We start from the raw sequence: 18,575 nt of genomic DNA, 5'->3' as shown, positions 1-18,575 counted from the left end.
CAGTAATTCACAAAGTGTTGGCGGCGATCGCATGCTCTAACATAGTTCGCGACATCCTCTTTCATCGTAGGCCAATAATAACCTTGGTGTAGAACTTTCATCGCCAACGAGTTACCCCCCGAGTGATTACCACAAATTCCTTCATGTACCTCCCTTAAGATGTAATTCCCTTCTTCTTCATCGATACATCCGAGCAGCGGTTGGTTGAAGCCTCTCTTATACAATATTTCATCATAGACCACATACCTTGCAGCCTGGTAGCGGAGTCGCCGAGCCTTGAACTTATCCTCAGAAAGTGTTCCCTTGTGAATATAGGCAAGAATGAGCATCATCCATGTTTACTTGGGAGCCTCATCTACTTACATCACCTCTATTTCTGGGATACTAGAAATTTCCTGGATTTCTAAGGGTATAAATCCCAATAACACGGCATCCTGCTGGGATCCCAGTTTTACCAAAGCGTCCGCGTTGTTGTTCTTTTTCCCGCGGTACACATTCTAGTCTAACCTCTTTGAACCTTCCAATCAGGCGCTGCATGCACCTCAAATACAATTATGTTCGCGGTCCTCGAGCTTGAAACCCCCCGTTCACCTGGTTCACCACCAACTCTGAGTCACTCTTTGCAATTAGGTTCCGCACTTCCATTTCCAAAGCAATTTTTAGGCCATTAATCAGTGCTTCATATTCAGCGTCATTATTTATAACATAGAACTTAAAGTGAATCGCGCTCATCAAGTGATGGCCTTCTGGAGATACAAGCACTATACCCGCGCCTGCTCCTCCATTCGTGACTGCTCCATCCACATGCAAAATCCACCAGGGATATGGAAACTCTTCTAAAACTTCTTCAGGATGAGGCGGATGCAACACCACCAAAACCTTATCGTTAACTTCAGAATCAAATTCCAGTAAGAAATCAGCTAGGGTTTGTCCTTTGATTGCCGTATGAGGCATATATTCCAAGTCAAACTGTCCCAACTCCACAACCCATTTCAACATCCTTCCTGACGATTCTGGTTTATAGAGGACTTGCCGCAGAGGATATGCTGTTCGAACTTCAGTTCTAGGAGCTTGGAAATATGGGCGTAGCTTCCTTGATGCGAGAGTTAAGGCATAAACCAACTTTTCCATACTGGTATAGCGAGTCTCAGCATCGTGCAACCGTTTGCTCACATAATACACTGGTGACTGTTATGCATCTTCTTCTCTTACCAATACTTCGCTGATTGAATACTCCGAAACTGCAAGGTATAGGATCAAAGACTCTCCATCCAATGGTTTCGACAACATGGGAGGGTTCCCCAGTTGCTCCTTAATCCTCCTGAAAGCTTGCTCACATTCTGGTGTCCACACAAAGTCTTTCCATGCCACTTTAATCACCTTAAAGAATTCCTTATATCTGTCGGATGATATAGAAACAAATCGATTCAACGCGGCAATCCTTCTAATTAAGCTTTGCACCTGCTTCACACTAGTGGGAGACTTCATGTATAGCAGTGCCTTGATCTTTTCAAGGTTAGCTTCAATTCCTCTATGATTGACAATAAACCCAAGGAACTTGCCTGACTCAACACCGAACACGCATTTCTGCCGATTCAACTTCATGCGAAACCTCCTTCAAATGTTAAACATTTCCATCAAATGCTTGATATGATCATTTGCCTCCTTCGATTTTACCAACATGTCATCTACATACACTTCCATGGTCTTTCCAATCTGATTCTTGAACATTATGTTCACCAACCGTTGATAGGTCGCGCCTGCGTTGATCAATCCAAATGGCATCCCTATGTAACAATATAACCCTCTATAAGTGATGAAGGATGTATGCTCCTGATCAGGGCCGTACATGGGAATTTGATTGTAACCGGAGTATGCATCCATAAAGCTTAACAAGGCATGCCCTGCCGTTGCGTCGACCAACTGATCAATTCGTTAAATGGAAAACTATCCCCCGGGCAAGCTTTATTGAGATATGTGAAATCTACACACGTTCTCCACTTCCCATTCAGTTTTTTCACAAGCACCGGATTTGCAAGCCACTCGGGGTAGAAAGATTCTTTAATTAACCCAACTTTAATGCTATCGCTCTCTCTCCGCTCACTGGGCGACGCTTTTGTCGTATGCCCGTGCAGTTAGGGAAGATGTTCAAGCGATGACATATTACTCCCGGGTTGATCCCAACCATGTCTGAATGACTCCACGCAAAGACATCAAGATTTTTAATCAAAAAATGGGTGAGCCTTTCTCTCATCCAAATACTTAACTGAGACCCCACTTTCAAAATCTTGCTTGGATCATTTTTATCATTTGGGACAGATATTGTGTCCTCAGCTGGCCCCATTTTCTCAGCAGGCATAGGGATCCTGGGATCCAGATCGAAATCAAAGTCCCGGGGGTCTTCTATTTCCATTCTTGCACTTGAGGGCGCGTCCTTACAACTAGGAGCATCCACCTCAGGACAAGGCATAATTTTATGCGCTGCAGGTGTGGAGGACGCGTTATTAGTTAGAGGATCATTATTCTTTGCAAACATGGAGGGCGCGTCCTTCTTTTGAGGAGCATCAACCTCATGTCCATTTTCACTCTCCAAGGGCGCGTCCTGTTTCTGGGAGCATCTACCTTGGGGTTACTTTTCAGGCTTTGTAAAATCTCACTTCTTCCTTCCAACTTTTCTCCATTAATTTCCTTCTGCACAATATCTTCTTTATGATTCACCATGACTTCCTCCACACTGCGAATCCTCGAAACATTCCCAAGTATCAAAGTAGGAGCGTTGGTTATGTGAGTTCTCCTTCCTCTGGGTCCTCTACAAAATAATAGGCATGAACTTCTCCATTTGGTTTCATCTGAATGCCCGTCGCATCCTCAACGGGTAGACCCTTGCCTTCAAACCTTCTCCTGCAAAATTCTTTAACAGCCTTGTGGTAGCAGTCGCGTGATTCATATTGCGACCCCCTCAGGCTGCCCACTCCGTTAGGTGTCAGAAACTTTATCATCAAGTGATGTTTCGAGGTTATTACTCTGAATGCTCGCAACCAAGGTCTGCCCACCAGAACATTGTGTACGGACTCCTGATCCAGCACTTTGAAATCTATCATTTGAGTAACAGACAGAGCTCCTTCTCCAAGTGTGACGGGAAGTCTAATTGAACCCATAACCCTTACTACTTCTCCAGTAAAGCCGTAGATGTGCGCATCTTTAAAATTCATGTCGCTATCCGGGAACCCCAACTTCTTGTACGTGCTGTAATACAAGATGTTCGCGGAGCTTCCGTTGTCCAAGAAGACACGATGCACGTTTATCATCCTGATTAACATAGTTATTACCAACGCGTCATTATGAGGATGATGTACCTATGTTGACTCTCTTTCTCTGAACGTGATATCATCGAATTCTCGTTTAAATATTTTCGGAGGCCGATCCTCCAAGCTATGAATTTTGGTGAGTGGTAGGTGTCGTGCCTCTCTTGCATTTCTCTGCAATGCCCGATTACTATCACCAACAAATGGATGTCCTCAAAAAATTGCCCTAATACTCCCAGCTCTTTGGAACTTTACCTCCGCTGGCTTCTCATCAACTTCTGCCTGTGGGGGATGTCTTCATATTTCCCCTTGTCATCGTTTCCTCTGTGTCGTGTCAATCCACTCTCCCAGATATCCAACCTTGATCAATTCTTCAATCTCATCTTTTAAATAACGACATTCGTGGGTATCATGACCAGTGGACTCGTGGTACTCACAATATTTTTTCTTCTCTCTACTCTGCCATGAGGTCAGGCGGTCTGGTTTCTTGAAGATTCCTCTGTCTTTGTTTACTTCAAAGATGTGATCAATGGATGCTTCCAGGGGAGTGTAATTACTCACTCTCTTTTCATAATTTGATGGGGGACTCCACTCTCTCCGTACATTCACAGCATTTACCCTATTAGGACTCCGAGTATTCCGCCGATATTCTAGACTTGCATAACTATCTCTTCTCTTGGTTCGCCCCTTTGAGTTGGTATTATCACTTTTCTTGGTTTCGACAAGCGATTTCTCAATTGCCTTGAAGGACTCAGCCTACGCAAGTACGTCAGCTAGCGACACAGGGTCTTTCCCTTGCAAATGTTTCCAAAAATCTGTTCCCATGCGCAGACCAGCTATAAGAAGTATTTTCAGTGTCTCATCAGTTGCGCCTCTCACCAAGGTAGACTCTGCATTGAACCTTTTGAAGTATGAGGTCAAGCTTTCTCCTTCCTTCTATTTCACGTTGGCTAGTATGGTAACAAGCAGTGTATATTTTACCGCAGCTTGAAATTGATTCAAAAACAGGGTCTTCATTTATTCCCATGATGTAATAACTCCTGGGCCAAGTTTTTGGAACCACTGTTGAGCGCCTTCTCTAAAAGTAGCCGCCAAAAGACGACACCGAGCCAAGTCAGGTACCTGATACACATCCATCTCAATATTGAAACGCCCCAAAAATTTCACGGGGTCGGAGTTTTCATGAAAACACAAATCATTGGTCGTGTTCCTGTACCCAGCCGGAAGCTGCGCTTCCCTTACAACAGTGGAGAAAGGGGATGGGGCTTGCGCAGTTGCTGTAACTCTACCCCCTTCAAGATGGTTGAGTAACCTTTTAAGATCATCCACATTAAATGTTCCTACTCCAGGAATGGTTTGAACGTTAAGTTGTTGGGGTTGCTCCACAACCTATGGTTGTTTCCCTTGATTACCACCGGGTGTACTAGTGGATCTTGCCGCCCCTCGCCCTGAGGTTACGGTTGTGGTATATTATCGCCTTGATTTTGAACATTCCCTTGTGCACGAGGCTCCTCCTGGCCGTGTCTCAATATCTCATCATTGTTTTGCAACCTTTCATGAATTCGGACGTCGTCCCGAACATGAGGACGCGTCCCGGATCTATTGCCCGTAGCACTGTGAGAAGCTAAAGGAACAATGACAGGGGCTTCCTCAGTGGAGGGCGCGCCCTCTCGTCTTCCATTATATGGCGCCCTTCCATGCTGGTATCCCATCCTTCCCCGTCCATTCCTTTGGTAACCTCGGCCATAATTTCTGAACTTTCTACGTGGAGGGGCACGCTCGAGTTCGCGGTGTCGTACCTTATCATCTCTTGGATATGTAGGGGGCACACGCGTTGTATCACGGGGCCTCGCTTCTCCACCGTTTCCTTCCTTTTGCCATTCTAGTGGCAACATCCTCAATTCATCATCTTCCAACCTTATGACAAGTCTCCTTTACAGGGTTGAGAAATCTCATCTTTCATCCTCCTGATTCCGGATATTTTCTGCATGACGACGCTCGTCAATCGTACGTCCAGACCTATACGGATGCGGGATAACCTGATTATCGGTACGAGGCCTCTCTCTTCCATCAGTATCCTCATCAATAAGCTCCACAATAGGCTCAACGTCATTAGAGTATTCCAAGCATCGCAGAGTGATTCGCAGGTTTCCTCCAATTGGTCGCGAATATCCCTGGTATCTCCTTCGACCACGGGAGCTTTCCCCATGGCGTGTCCATGGCGGGGCGTACGATGACCCCTCCTTGTTTTGCGATGCTCCACCGTGCTCACCCTCGAGTTAAAATTGTTCAGAGTGTCCCCCATGCGATATAGCTGCTCCAAGATATCAGCGTTGCTGATGAGAACGGGTGGTGTTCCGCCCACATTTGGAGCTCGCGGAGGATCTACTATATTTTTGGGCATGTAGGGTTCATGGCGAGTGTAGCCTCCCTCGCCCTCTCCTTCAGATCTGCTATCACTTCCATTGTAAGAACTTCCATCATGATTGTAAGACATCTTTTCCTCCCAAGAGTATGATCTTAATTAGCAGCCCCTCCTTCTAGCGCCAATTTGTTGACGGAGGAATCTGGTAACAACAAAGTTTGAGGTTTTTCGACAAAATTAAGATCTATGATGGAGGTTCTTTGCCGGAAAATCAAGCGGCGTGTGGTGGTTTGTGGTTGTTTTAGGCTGAGATTGATCAGAGTAAGTGGGGGCTTCCTTATCAGCTCTCAACTTCTTACCCCTCTCAATGTGCCTACGTACCCTTTATATAGAGATAAAGCCTAACGTAGTTCTTGGGGAACAATAAATCTAATGGGCTTAGACTTCTCATTCCTAGGCCCGGTAGAAACCCATCCAGAATCCATCTTCCGCTAGCTTTAGGAATGTCCAACTATGAGGCCCAACCGTGAAGGCCCAAGGCTCGTCCGTAACCGAAGGACTTCACGGATAATGCATCTCCCTGCGCAAGGATAACACTCCGATACAGCTATCTCCATTGATTTGCGGACGCAGGTATAACCACGGTTCACCCCAAATGCCGATCGCGTCCCTGTCCGCCGAATGAGGATAACCCACGAGATAACAGGACAGGTGATCCCAAACTCTTGGGTGCAAAGTGCCGGATGACTCCAAAGTTCACCAACGAGGACACCCGTAGAATACAAGAACGAAGTTCCTAAAGCACACACCAATGATAACCCCGCATCCCCAATGAGGACACCCGTTGAATACAAGAGGAGGCCTTCAATCATCAGGCGTACCCCCGGAGGCCTTCAAGGTTTTCACGGACATCCCCCTCCTTGACCGACTCAATGAGGGAATTCTTCAAGGAGTAGCTACGACAAATACATTAGTAAAAAAAATTCCCATTCTCCTTTCCATGCTTGCCTTATCCTATAAGAGGACAAGCCCAACCATCCAAAAATATGCATCCCCCAAAGACAGGACGCGTCCTCCCCTCGTGAAATGCACACATTTTCCCTGCGTTGCAAACCTGTCATGTGGACTAGCAATCTTGTTAACCTCACCTATGCCAGGCGCGCCCTGAGATCTGGACATGTCCTAGATCCCTTAAGTTGGACTACAAATGACCCAAATCACACTGTCCAATTAATATTGGGTGCGTCTTTATATAGATGACGCGTCCTCTTTTTGCACATTGTAACCTACAAGTTAACCCTTCATCCTTTTGATCCAATTCTAGTCCAATTGACCCGTTTTCGACCCGTTTTGACCCAATGTCAAATTTTGGGTATAACACGTTATATCCGCTAAACTACTAAATTATTAAAGTACTATACATAGTGTACTTATCCTACTAAATTATGATAACAAGTTTTTCTATAATTTTAATTATAAATTTATAATTTTATATAAATATTTTAAAATTATAATATGGAGGAACAAACAAAATTTAAATATTAACGGGAACTCGTCCATCGCACGGGATTTAAGCTAGTAACTTTAAAACGTACTCCCTCCGTCCCATAATATGTTTCCTATTTTGACTTTTTGTACTGTTTATTTTAAGCGATTGACTACTAATTTACGTCTAATCTATAAGATCAAACATAGTAATGTGTGATTTTGTTGGATTCGTATTTATGAGTACTTTAATGCAATGAAGTTTTTATATTTAATACTAATACGAAATTAAAGATATTAACAATAAAAAATGTGCATTAGCAAACGTGTCCAACACCAAGAGGAAACGTTTTTAGGGACGGATGAAGTATTTGAATAAATATTTAGGTGAATTGCGTTTTGATAGCATGTACGATTTCGAAAGGTGGCGGTATAAATAATTGAAATATTGATACTTATAAATATTAAATAATTCTCTCAATTTGAATGGTGTTAAATCGACAGTCGAAAGGTGACAGCATAAATAATCGAAAAATTGGTACTCATAAATATTAAATAATTCTCCCAATTTGTAATTATGTCACATCGATAGTTTGTTCGATAAATAAAATTGATTTGCCGGCAAGGGTTAGCTCAGTTGGTTAAATAGGAGATGATTATCCTTTTGGTCACATGTTCGAATCATACTGGAGAATTTATAATTATGCCTCCTGAAATGCGGTTTACCTTAATTCATGTGGTTTACCCAGTGCGCACTTAAAAGGTTATCAGTTACAGTTTATCTACTATAAAAAATAATTGATTTGATTTTTACTCAACTATAGCAAATAAGTTTTATTTATAGCTAAAATATCTATTAATAATAGAAACATATCCACACATTTCATACTAATTAATCTATATGGTGGTCGTAAATGTAATCTAACCATTTTTCAGTCAGCCTGCAACGACATTTAAGTTGGTCGTTATTATCCTCTCACATTCTAGTAGATTTTTGGAATAAATCACGTTGCAATGATATTGTGAGTTAATTAAATGCACTTAACTTAACCAATTTTTTTGGCCGATTTTTTTTTATTATAAATAACCCGCAGCCGCTAACCTTCGGGTGTGCACTGGGTAAACTCTACGGACTCACTTAATCACGTGCAAAGCACGTGAACCAAACATAATTAATGATGTGAACTATCCCGTCACAATCAAACAGAAAAAAATTCCTTATAACAAGCATAATTGACCGATAATTTATCAATTTTGATTATATTTTTAATCAAAACAGTAATTAGTTGGTTATGTTCAATAAAAAATGGCCTCCAATTTTCAACTAAATAAAATGTTAATAACGAGGGTCAGAAATGAAGTTATTTTTTTACAAAAACTTCTTATATCTATTTAAACTTGACGGTCATATTTGATTGATTGCTTATGACCAGAGTTGTAAATAATCCGAAGTCGGACAAACTTTTAACAAACTGGAACAAAATCTTAACGAACTCAACATTGTTGGATAATATTTGATAATCTTATCGGATCAAATTTTTTTTCTGAACTCGAGCTCGGTAATATTCAAACCGAACACGAATGTTCGCGAACATATCAAACCGAACCGAAAATGAACAAACACGAATTGTTCTTGAACATTATATGTATTTTTTTAAAAAAATTATTTTAAGTAAAAATTTGTATACAACTATTAATTAAATAATTTTTCACCAATAAAAATTTAATTTGAAATAATTATAAGATAATAAAAATATATACCATTAATAATACATATAATATTATAAATATACTATTTTTTTCGAACCGAACTCGAGCTTAACGAACGAACCGAACTCGAACTGAAATCAAGTAGAACACCTTAAAAGTTCGATTCGATTCGTTAAGATTATCAGACAAGAAATGCTATTCGAACTCGAGTTCGATAAGTTTATAAAATGGGCTTATCGAACTCGAACTTTGACGAATCGGACAAGGTTAACGAACAGTTCGGTTCATTTAGAAGTCTACTTATGACCCATTTTTATTGTAATGGTACTTCATGTTCATTAAATTTTGAACTAATATAATATTTAACCAATATTTTAATGGCAATCATTTAATTTATTAATGTACTTCGTAAAAATAAATTTAGTTATCAAGCGCCAATTATATATCATGAAAATGGGAAAAAGATTATTATAGGCTAATAAAATAAAATTTAAACAATAACAACCATCTTGATTACATAACTATAACATTTATGATTCACCCTCAACTTTTTAAAAATATATTATTGAGAAATTATCGAAGGGATTCCTAATTCTTTTAAAATTCATAATAAAACAAAATAGATCAGAGAATTTTGAGAGTATATAAAGAGTATATAGTTACCTTTGTAAACAGTGTAAAAGAAAATTTATTGTTTTATGGTGAAAAATTTGAACTCTCAACACTTTAATCAATAAATCATTAAGTCTATCAATGAAACATCTCATCTATATTAGGAACCAAATATCAGGTATAGTTTTCGAATGAACAAAACCTATATCAGGTATAATTTGATTTGGGCTTGTAAGTGGTTTGAGCAATTTAAAATTGTGAGCTTACAGAAGCATGGGCCATCTCCAAAATTGAGACCAATATAAGTGGGATAGATGAAAACCGAAGTCCGGGCGGCACAGTTGAAGGATAACGGCGGAGGATGGGTGGTTTTGTAAGCCAATCATCTAAACACAAAGACGATCATCCTTTACCTCTTGTACATGAAGATATAATTCGGGTGGAGATACTTCCAAGATTGCCTGTTAAATCACTTGTGAGATTTCGATGTGTTTGCAAATCCTGGAATCTTCTCCTATCCAATGACCCTAGTTTTGTCCAATCTCATCTCACTCGCAATTGCATGGATCCCAACAAATGTAGCTTGATTACCAGGTGTCTTCCTCGTAATATCCACAAATATAAATTCTTGGAGCTAGGCGGTTCCATTAACGGATTAGTTTGTGTTTACCATTTCGATAATCATGCTATTACATGTCTTGGAATATGGAACCCTGCTACAAATCAATACAAGGATATTTCCCTCACTCCTTCAACTGCAGCTACTTCTGACTTCTATTTCGGATTAGGTTTTGATTCTGTTGCTAATGATCATAAACTTGTATTCGTTGCTATATATCCTGAACGTCCATTACTATCTTATGTTTACTCCTATAATCACTCTTCTTGGGGTAACAATGCAGTCACGTCTGATTTCGTAGCATGAGGTGTGCATTATGCACCCCCTACAATTGTACAAGGTTGTCCTTATTGGTTTAATTCTAGTGTCAAATGCCTTGAACACTCTTATGTCATATCTTTAGATATCCAATATGGAGTTTTTAGGTTGTTGCCTGGAATTAATTTTGTCAACAACCCCTCAATACTTAAGATGCTCGTGAATTTCAGGGATTCTCTTGCGCTCTTGCTTTGTGATTCTTCCCCTTCTACTCTTTCAAAATCAGTTGATGTTTATATGTTGGATGAAAGATGCAGACTTTGGACCAAGAACTACACAGTTGATCCAATCACCATTCATGGCAATATGTTTTTAACTCATTCCTTTAGGAATGGAGAATTATTATTTGTCGCGGTTAACAAGGACGAGCTGTTATTGGTTATTGTCAATCCTGAAACCCAAACAATTACCAAAAGTGAGACTTATTCCTATGATAGATCTCGTTGGAACCTCTTTCGCTCATATTGCCTTGATTACACTGAGAGTCTATTATCTATCAAGGGAATGAACCTTGATAACTCCGGTGAGCGGACGGCTCCGTCCGACGCCATTCCTGGACCTTCTGGGTATAAGTGAGGTGTAGCTGCTGGTTGGGCGCCTGCAAAATAACACCGGAAGGGGGGTTTGGCTCCCACGACGCCTCCAGTGTAAGAATAAGAACAGAGCTCTGGAGATGATGAAGATGAATGTATGTAAATGGGAGGGCTGCTGTGTGTGTATGAATATATGAGAGAGAGTGAGTGTGTAAGAGTGTATATTTTCTAACCCCTAAACCCTTCAGCCTTGGGGGTATATATAGCCCAAAGGTAGGGTTTAGGGGTGGTTACCTCTAAATCAGGGCCGTTGGATCTTGGGAGCAGAGGACGCCTGGCTTGGGTGGATTGCTTACACGTGTCCAGGGGAGGACCACCTCCAGAGTGCCCTAACGGCCTTCTGACACGCGCCGTGCTTGTCTGGTGTGTTGGTTGTTGATAGTTGTCATAGTCACATGCTCACGTACCCTTCCTTGGCGGGTTGTGGGATGTGCATGTGTTTACTGGGACCCCCTCATGGTTGTCTTAGCCTTGACCCGGATCCGGGTCGGAAGGTGGTCCGGGTCCCGGGTTGGGTCCAGATCCGGGTCGTGGGATGGACCCGGGCCTGGTCTCTCCATCTGATTGTTCTGGGAGAGGGGGGTCTCGGTCCATCGATCGTGCCTGGTATCCTTTAGGTCCAGGTTGAATCATAGCCGGGTCTCTTATACCCTATCAAACCTCATGCATGTGCGCAATAAAGGAACTGATGTCTTAATTATTGAAAAATGTTCGTGATTTTCTTCTCGTGTTAAGATACTTCTCTCGTTCAAGAGAATGAGAAGATCAAATGTAAAATTAGTGATTTTATTTCCATATTGCATTGTAATTGTATTTTATTATTCATTTTCCTTTGAGACAAGTGACTTCAATTCAATATTTTGATGTTAAAATCTCTTTTATGTGCATTCATGACGAACCATATTCAGGCATGTTATAATTCTCTGTTGCTCTACTCAATCTTGTAGAATGCCGATTATAAAGTTGAGCCTTTTATTGAGAAATTATCCCCGAACGGGGATTATTGAGAAATTATCGAGGATATTCCTAATTCTTTTAAATTTTATAAAAAAAAACAAAATATCAAATTAACTATCATGATCTGAGAATTACGAGAGTGTATAATTACCTTTGTAAACAATGTAAAGAAAATTTATTGTTTTATGGTGAAAAATTTGAACGAGCTCTCAACAATTTAATCAATAAATTAATAAGTTTATCAAAGAAATATATTACTTTTTAAAATTTATACTTGTTTGTGGATTATTCAATTGATACATCTAGGAGTTGTTGATATTTTGAGTATTGGTATCACTACAACAAATCTGGCCATTTGCGACGATTTTTTTTTACTGAAATCGTCGCAATTGAGTCATTTACGATAAAAAAAAATCGTCATTCTTGCTCTTTATCTTATCTATATTCTATCTACAACTTTTTTTAGCAATTACGTTCAACTTTTCGTCATAAATTCCATTTTTATCGTAAGTTAGTGAACATGGTCCCACTTTCTTAATAAAATAAAAAATGAACTTGCGACGGAAATAACTGTCGTATGTTTATAACTAGCGACAGATTAAACGTCGGATTTTAGCCTAACCACGTTTAATACAATAATAATAGTATATATGATGATATCATTCGTCGGATGTTGGTAACTATGACAGTTTTGTCGTCGTATATGTCTTAGCAAATGGGACCCACCTGGTTTTTAAAATTTGAATTAAAATAAAAAAATAAATATGAATACTAACTAAATTGCGACGTTTTATGTTATGAACAACCGTCGTAAGTTTGGATTTGCATGAACAGAAAATATTCTAATTATTAATTTCCAGCCTTTTGGCTTTCAACATAAATTCTAAACCTACCAACCTATTATAGCACAAGTCAAAATCGTAACTATCGTATACTGAGAATCACAAACTAAAAAATACTAACTATAAAACTAAGGTTGCAAATCAACGATGATTAACAATCATTTTACCATACATCCGTAACCATTCATATGTAATAAATTTTTTTACAGAAACACACTTAGATGGATGTATAAACACCCACAAAACCATATATCAATTTACACATATGACTTAGATTATCTTATATTCATAACCATATCAATTACATAAAGGTTAACATCAGCCTCTAAGCCTCTAATAACAGGACAACCACTACTGCGGGGGACATGATCATAAGGCGAAGCATTCATATCATGATCATCATCAGACTCGGTACTTTCGCCATGGCTCCCACCATCATCAGAAGAATCATCTCCCGTAGTTACAGACTTCTCCTATAATATACACTTAGATTATTAGTTACAAGAATTAACTGACAAGTGCAAGTGCAGAGTATACAAAATCATCAACTTCGTATATTCTTTGCCGATTCATTAGTTAAAAGATAGGTATTACGATTTTCTTAATACAGAAGTGTTCAGCAGCAATAGAAATTACATAAGTCTGAAAAAATTGCACCAAATTTGTAACTCCATTTATGAGTTTTTAAAAAAATGCAATACATCCATGTATGATTTCTTCAAAAATGCAATACACTTATGTAAATGCTCCTACCTGAACTAACCAAGATCCATAACTTTAATAGAATCCATCTTTAAATTATAAAGATAAAGTAAATCATATGATAACAATTTTTTCGGTGTTAAGATAGTTTGTAGTTTGATCCAAGTAGAATCACTGCAGAAAAAAGCCACAAACTATAATTTCAAGAATAAGGCAAAAATTATCAGAAAACTAACAAACAGATCCTTTTTGAACCATAAATACCAATATCTTAATTAATCATTACAATTAAGGTGTTTGTTTAAAAGTAACAAACAGGTCCATTTATAATACCAATATCAGAATACTAACAAACTGGTCCAATTATTAGAAAACTAACAAACAGGTCCATTTATGATACCAATATCAGAAAACTATATCATTTGCTTAAAACTAAATTACCCTCGTCTTGATTTTTAATTTGCTTATTATTGTACTAACATGGGGGTACTTTTGTACTAACATGGGGGATATTTAGGTATGTAGATAATATTTTCTTTGTGGATAAAGTGTAGTCGATGAAACATTTGTATACAAGCAGATTACCTATTTATGGACATCAGATTATGGTATTTTTTGCTTCTGCAATTTATTGGCATCTCATGCTCAATAACATTATAAGTAGTGCTATGAAACATATTCAATTGTGAATTTTTTCTGGTTTCCAGCATTTTCCATAACAATATGTATGCCAATTACATGGCACCTGTGCATGGGAACTATGCTAATGTTTTTACATATTGGTTTATATATGGGAAGTTGGTACTGTGCATGGTTTAGTTTCTTGGGGCACATTGTTGTTATCTAAACAGGTAATCAGATTTCCAGAATGGGAAGAACACTAGATGAATGCTAACAGCAATACTCTTACTCCTTTCTCTGGAAAATATAAATTGTTTTATTTCAACCTTTTACATAAAACAGGTAAAAAGTGTTAGAATATTAAAACCCTCTAGAAGAATAATATTTATGGTTGGTTTCTAGTAAAGGATGAGTTGAAATACACAGCCATGCAATCCCAGGAAAAATGGTGTGCTATGTTAAATTTGTCAAACTAGTTTTATTATCCAGAGAGTTGTGTATGTATAGTAATAAGAGAAACATGTACATGGCACTCTAATATTTACATGCAGCAACTAGATATATGTGAACTATAGAGCAGTCTTGTTTGAATCCTACAAATAAGGTAGGCTGCATAAACAACAAAGCAAGCTGGTCATGAATAATATAAATGAAGCCTAAATAAAAGGTGGCTTGTCTAGCGTGTTAAAATAAGAGATTAGGTCAGCAGTAGCAGCTATATAAATACTACCTGCATGAATGTTGTAGTAGAATGTAAGTTGTATCTTCAGTTGTAAAGAAAAGAGCTGTAGCTTTGTAGAGAAAGAAAAGAGCTGAAGCTCTTGTAAGAAAAAAAACCAGCAACCTGTGTGTGTAAACACTTATATATATATATAAGTTGTATTTCTATTATTAAGAAATAAAAGTAATCTCTTATTATTGTGCTGGTTTATTAATATTATTGAAAGTTTTTGGTGTAAAGCCCATCCACGTTTCCAACAAGTGGTATCTGAGCCAAGGTTACGTTCGTAAAAAATGGCAAATATGGTGCAACCCAACATTCCATAATTGACGTTCACAAATTACGGGAATTGGAGTATCCAAATGAAGGTGTTACTCGGTTCTTACGATAATTGGGAAATTGTCGAAAATGGGTTCAACGAGCCCGCTGATGCAACCGCTGAACCAGCGCTTCCAAATGCCGAGAAGATGGCGTTAAAGGAGATCCGGAAAAAAGATAAAAAGGCGTTGTACACAATTATTCAAGGTGTTGATGAGTCAACCTTTGAAAAAATTTCCGAAGCAAAAACGGCAAAACAAGCATGGGAGATTTTGCAAAAATCATTCCAAGGAGTTGAAAAAGTAAAAAAGGTGCGGCTCCAGATGCTACGCGGGGAGTTCGAAAATTTAAAGATGAAGAATTCAGAAAATATTGGTGAATTTGTTACGCATTTGAAAGCCGTGACAAATGAGATGAAAAGAAATGGCGAAAGTCTCGGTGATGTTCGGGTCATGGAAAAACTCCTCCGTTCACTGACCATAAAATTTGATTATGTGGTTACTTCTATTGAGGAGTCAAAAGATTTGTCAACAATTTCGATTGACGAGCTGGTTGGTTCACTTCAAGTGCATGAGCAGCGAATGAACCAGTATGATATGCAAGCCACTTGGAAAAGGCGTTACAAAGTAAGGTGTCCATTGGTGATAGTTCTGGGAGTAGCGGTTTTGTACGTGGCAGAGGTGGCTTTAGAGGTGGCTACCGAGGTGGACGAGGTCGTGGAAGACAGTCTTTCAACAGAGGTCAAAACTCTGAAGGTTATCAACCATCTGGTCGTAGTCAAAATTTCAGAGGTCGTGGAAGAGGCGGATGTTAACAACGAGGTGACAAGTCTCAATTTTAATGTTATAATTGTAATAAATTTGGTCACTTCAGTTATGAGTGTAGAGCACCAAAGGTGGAAGAAAGAAGTCATTTTGCAGCAGCAAAAGAAGACAAAGATGTTGGCACTGCTATGTTCCTCACTTACAAAGGAGACAAGGAAAGCAAGAAGAATGTTTGGTATCTTGACTCAGGGGCCAGTAATCACATGACTGGTCACAAGGAATTATTCACGGAGATAGACGACACCATCAGCGGAAAAGTTACTTTTGGTGACTCGTCAAAGACTCCGGTGAAAGGAAAAGCTACCGTCATGATCATGTCAAAGAAAGGTGAAAAGAAATATATAAATGATGTTTATTATATTCCTGCATTTAAAAATAATATTATCAGTCTTGGCCAACTTGTGGAGAAAGGATATAATATACAGATGCAGGACAATTCCCTCATTATCAGAAATCAAGCTCGGGAATTGATTGCAAATGTGAAGATGTCAAAGAATCGTTTGTTTACGCTTGATATGCAAACGAATGTGCAGAAGTGCTTAAAGTCGGTCATTAAAAATGACTCGTGATTGTGGCATTTGAGATATGGTCATCTTGGATTTTCTGGATTAAAATTATTGTCAAAAACAAAGATGGTGGACGGTTTGCCAGAAATCAACGAACCAGAAAATTTGTGTGAAGTGTGTGTCAAGGGGAAGCAACATAGACAAAGCTTTCCCGTTGGAAAATCGTGGAGAGCCAAGAGGCCATTGGAGATAGTTCATACAGATATAGCTGGTCCATTTGATATCCCATCACTTGGAGGTAATAGGTATTACCTAACATTTATTGATGATTTTAGCAGGAAAAGTTGGGTGTATATCATCAAAGAAAAATCGGAGGCTCTTGATAAATTCAAGGAGTTCAAAGCACTGGCGGAAAAACAAAGTGGATATTATTTAAAGACACTCAGATCAGACAGAGGAGGCGAGTATACTTCAAACTTGTTCAAAAGTTTTTGCAGAGCACATGGCATCAATCATCAGTTGACAATAGCATATACTCCTCAACAAAATGGCGTTGCAGAAAGGAAGAACCGCACAATTCTTGACATGGCAAGGAGTATGGTGAAAGCAAAGCACTTTCCAAGAACTTTCTGGGCGGGAGCCGTTCAATGTGCAGTTTATTTGTTGAATCGCTGTCCAACAAAAAGTGTCAGAAACAAAACTCCGAATGAAGCATGGAGCGGAAGCAAACCATCAGTTGGACATCTCAGAATTTTTGGGTGTAGTGCTTATGCCCATATTCCCGATCAGAAAATAAAGAAGCTGGATGACAAAGGCGAAAAGTGTATTTTTACCGGATATGACAAAAGAAGCAAGGCTACAGACTCTACAATCCCCTGATGAAGAAATTAATCATTTCTCGTGATGTTGAGTTCGATGAACCAGATTACTGGAGATGGAGCGAGGATGAAAGAAAAGTTGCTGGTTTATTTTTCAATGGTGATGACGATGACGGTGATAACCAGAACATTGAAGATGACAGAGATGATGATCAAACTCCTCCACCAAGTCCAAATCAACAAACTCCTGGATCGACACCATCCACGGGAGGAAGCAGCAGTTCAGGGGGAGCACCACGAAAGATGCGGAGTCTGGATAATATTTATGAAGCAACAAGTCTGGTACAAACATCCTTTGATTATTCCTTATTTTGCTTAATGGCTGAATGTGATCCAGTTACATTTGAAAAAGCTTCTGAAGAAAGCAAATGGAACAAAACCATGGATGAAGAAATTGGCGCAATCAAGAAGAATGATACATGGGAGCTCACAGATCTTCCAGAAGGACACAAAGCAATTGGTGTCAAGTGGGTCTATAAAACCAAGACGAATCAAGATGGAGAAGTGGAGAAATACAAGGCGAGGTTGGTGGCTAAAGGCTACAACCAGAGATATGGCATTGACTATGATGAGGTATTCGCTCCAGTTGCAAGAGTTGATACCATGCGGCTTCTGACAGCAATTGCAGCTCAGAACCAGTGGAAGATATTTCAGATGGATGTCAAGTCAGCATTTCTGAATGGTTATCTTGAAGAAGAAGTCTATATTGAGCAGCCTCCAGGATATATTCAGAAAGGCCGGGAAAGTAAAGTCTATAGGCTGAAGAAAGCTTTATATGGTTTGAAGCAAGCTTCGCGAGCATGGAACATGCGAGTTGATGAATATTTTCAGAGAAATGGTTTCGTGAGAGTACATACGAGCATGCCCTCTATACGAAGACAAATTCAGGGGGCGATATTATGATCGTGTGCTTGTATGTGGACGACATGATCTTTACCAGAAATAACCCTGGTATGCTCAACGATTTTAAGAAGGTTATGACTAACGAATTTGAGATGACAGATATTGGTCAAATGTCTTACTTTCTTGGAGTCGAGGTGAAGCAAAACAGAGATGGGATTTTTATATCTCAGAAAAAATATGCGGAGCAGATTTTGAAGAAGCTCAGAATGGAAGAATGCAAGTCAGTGAGCACGCCAGCAGAACCGAGCATAAAGCTCAGAGTTGATTCAATAAGGGAGTCGGTAAATCCGACGTTG

The 18,575-nt window shown here is 39.3% G+C and overlaps 3 protein-coding genes across 3 annotated transcripts; 2 read left to right on the top strand and 1 right to left on the bottom strand.

The window, feature by feature from the left end:
• Positions 1-552: 552 nt before the first annotated feature.
• On the bottom strand, positions 553-1,131 carry LOC141702943 (uncharacterized). Its single transcript, XM_074506525.1, has one exon. It carries the CDS (start codon positions 1,129-1,131, stop codon positions 553-555), a length of 579 nt encoding a protein of 192 aa, XP_074362626.1.
• An 8,707-nt stretch (positions 1,132-9,838) lies between these two features.
• LOC141702940 (putative F-box protein At1g32420) lies at positions 9,839-10,402 on the top strand. Its single transcript, XM_074506521.1, has one exon. The coding sequence runs from the start codon at positions 9,839-9,841 to the stop codon at positions 10,400-10,402; it is 564 nt and encodes a 187-aa protein (XP_074362622.1).
• A 4,810-nt stretch (positions 10,403-15,212) lies between these two features.
• Positions 15,213-18,279, top strand: LOC141702933 (uncharacterized). The gene is made up of 5 exons (XM_074506512.1): positions 15,213-15,996; positions 16,089-16,319; positions 17,058-17,321; positions 17,423-17,658; positions 17,785-18,279. The coding sequence occupies exons 1-5, from the start codon at positions 15,213-15,215 to the stop codon at positions 18,277-18,279; spliced, it is 2,010 nt and encodes a 669-aa protein (XP_074362613.1).
• Positions 18,280-18,575: the final 296 nt, after the last annotated feature.

Source organism: Apium graveolens, chromosome 2 (assembly GCF_009905375.1).
Source record: "Apium graveolens cultivar Ventura chromosome 2, ASM990537v1, whole genome shotgun sequence".
Taxonomy (NCBI): Eukaryota; Viridiplantae; Streptophyta; class Magnoliopsida; order Apiales; family Apiaceae; genus Apium; species Apium graveolens.
This window is presented reverse-complemented; position numbering and strand designations above follow the sequence as displayed.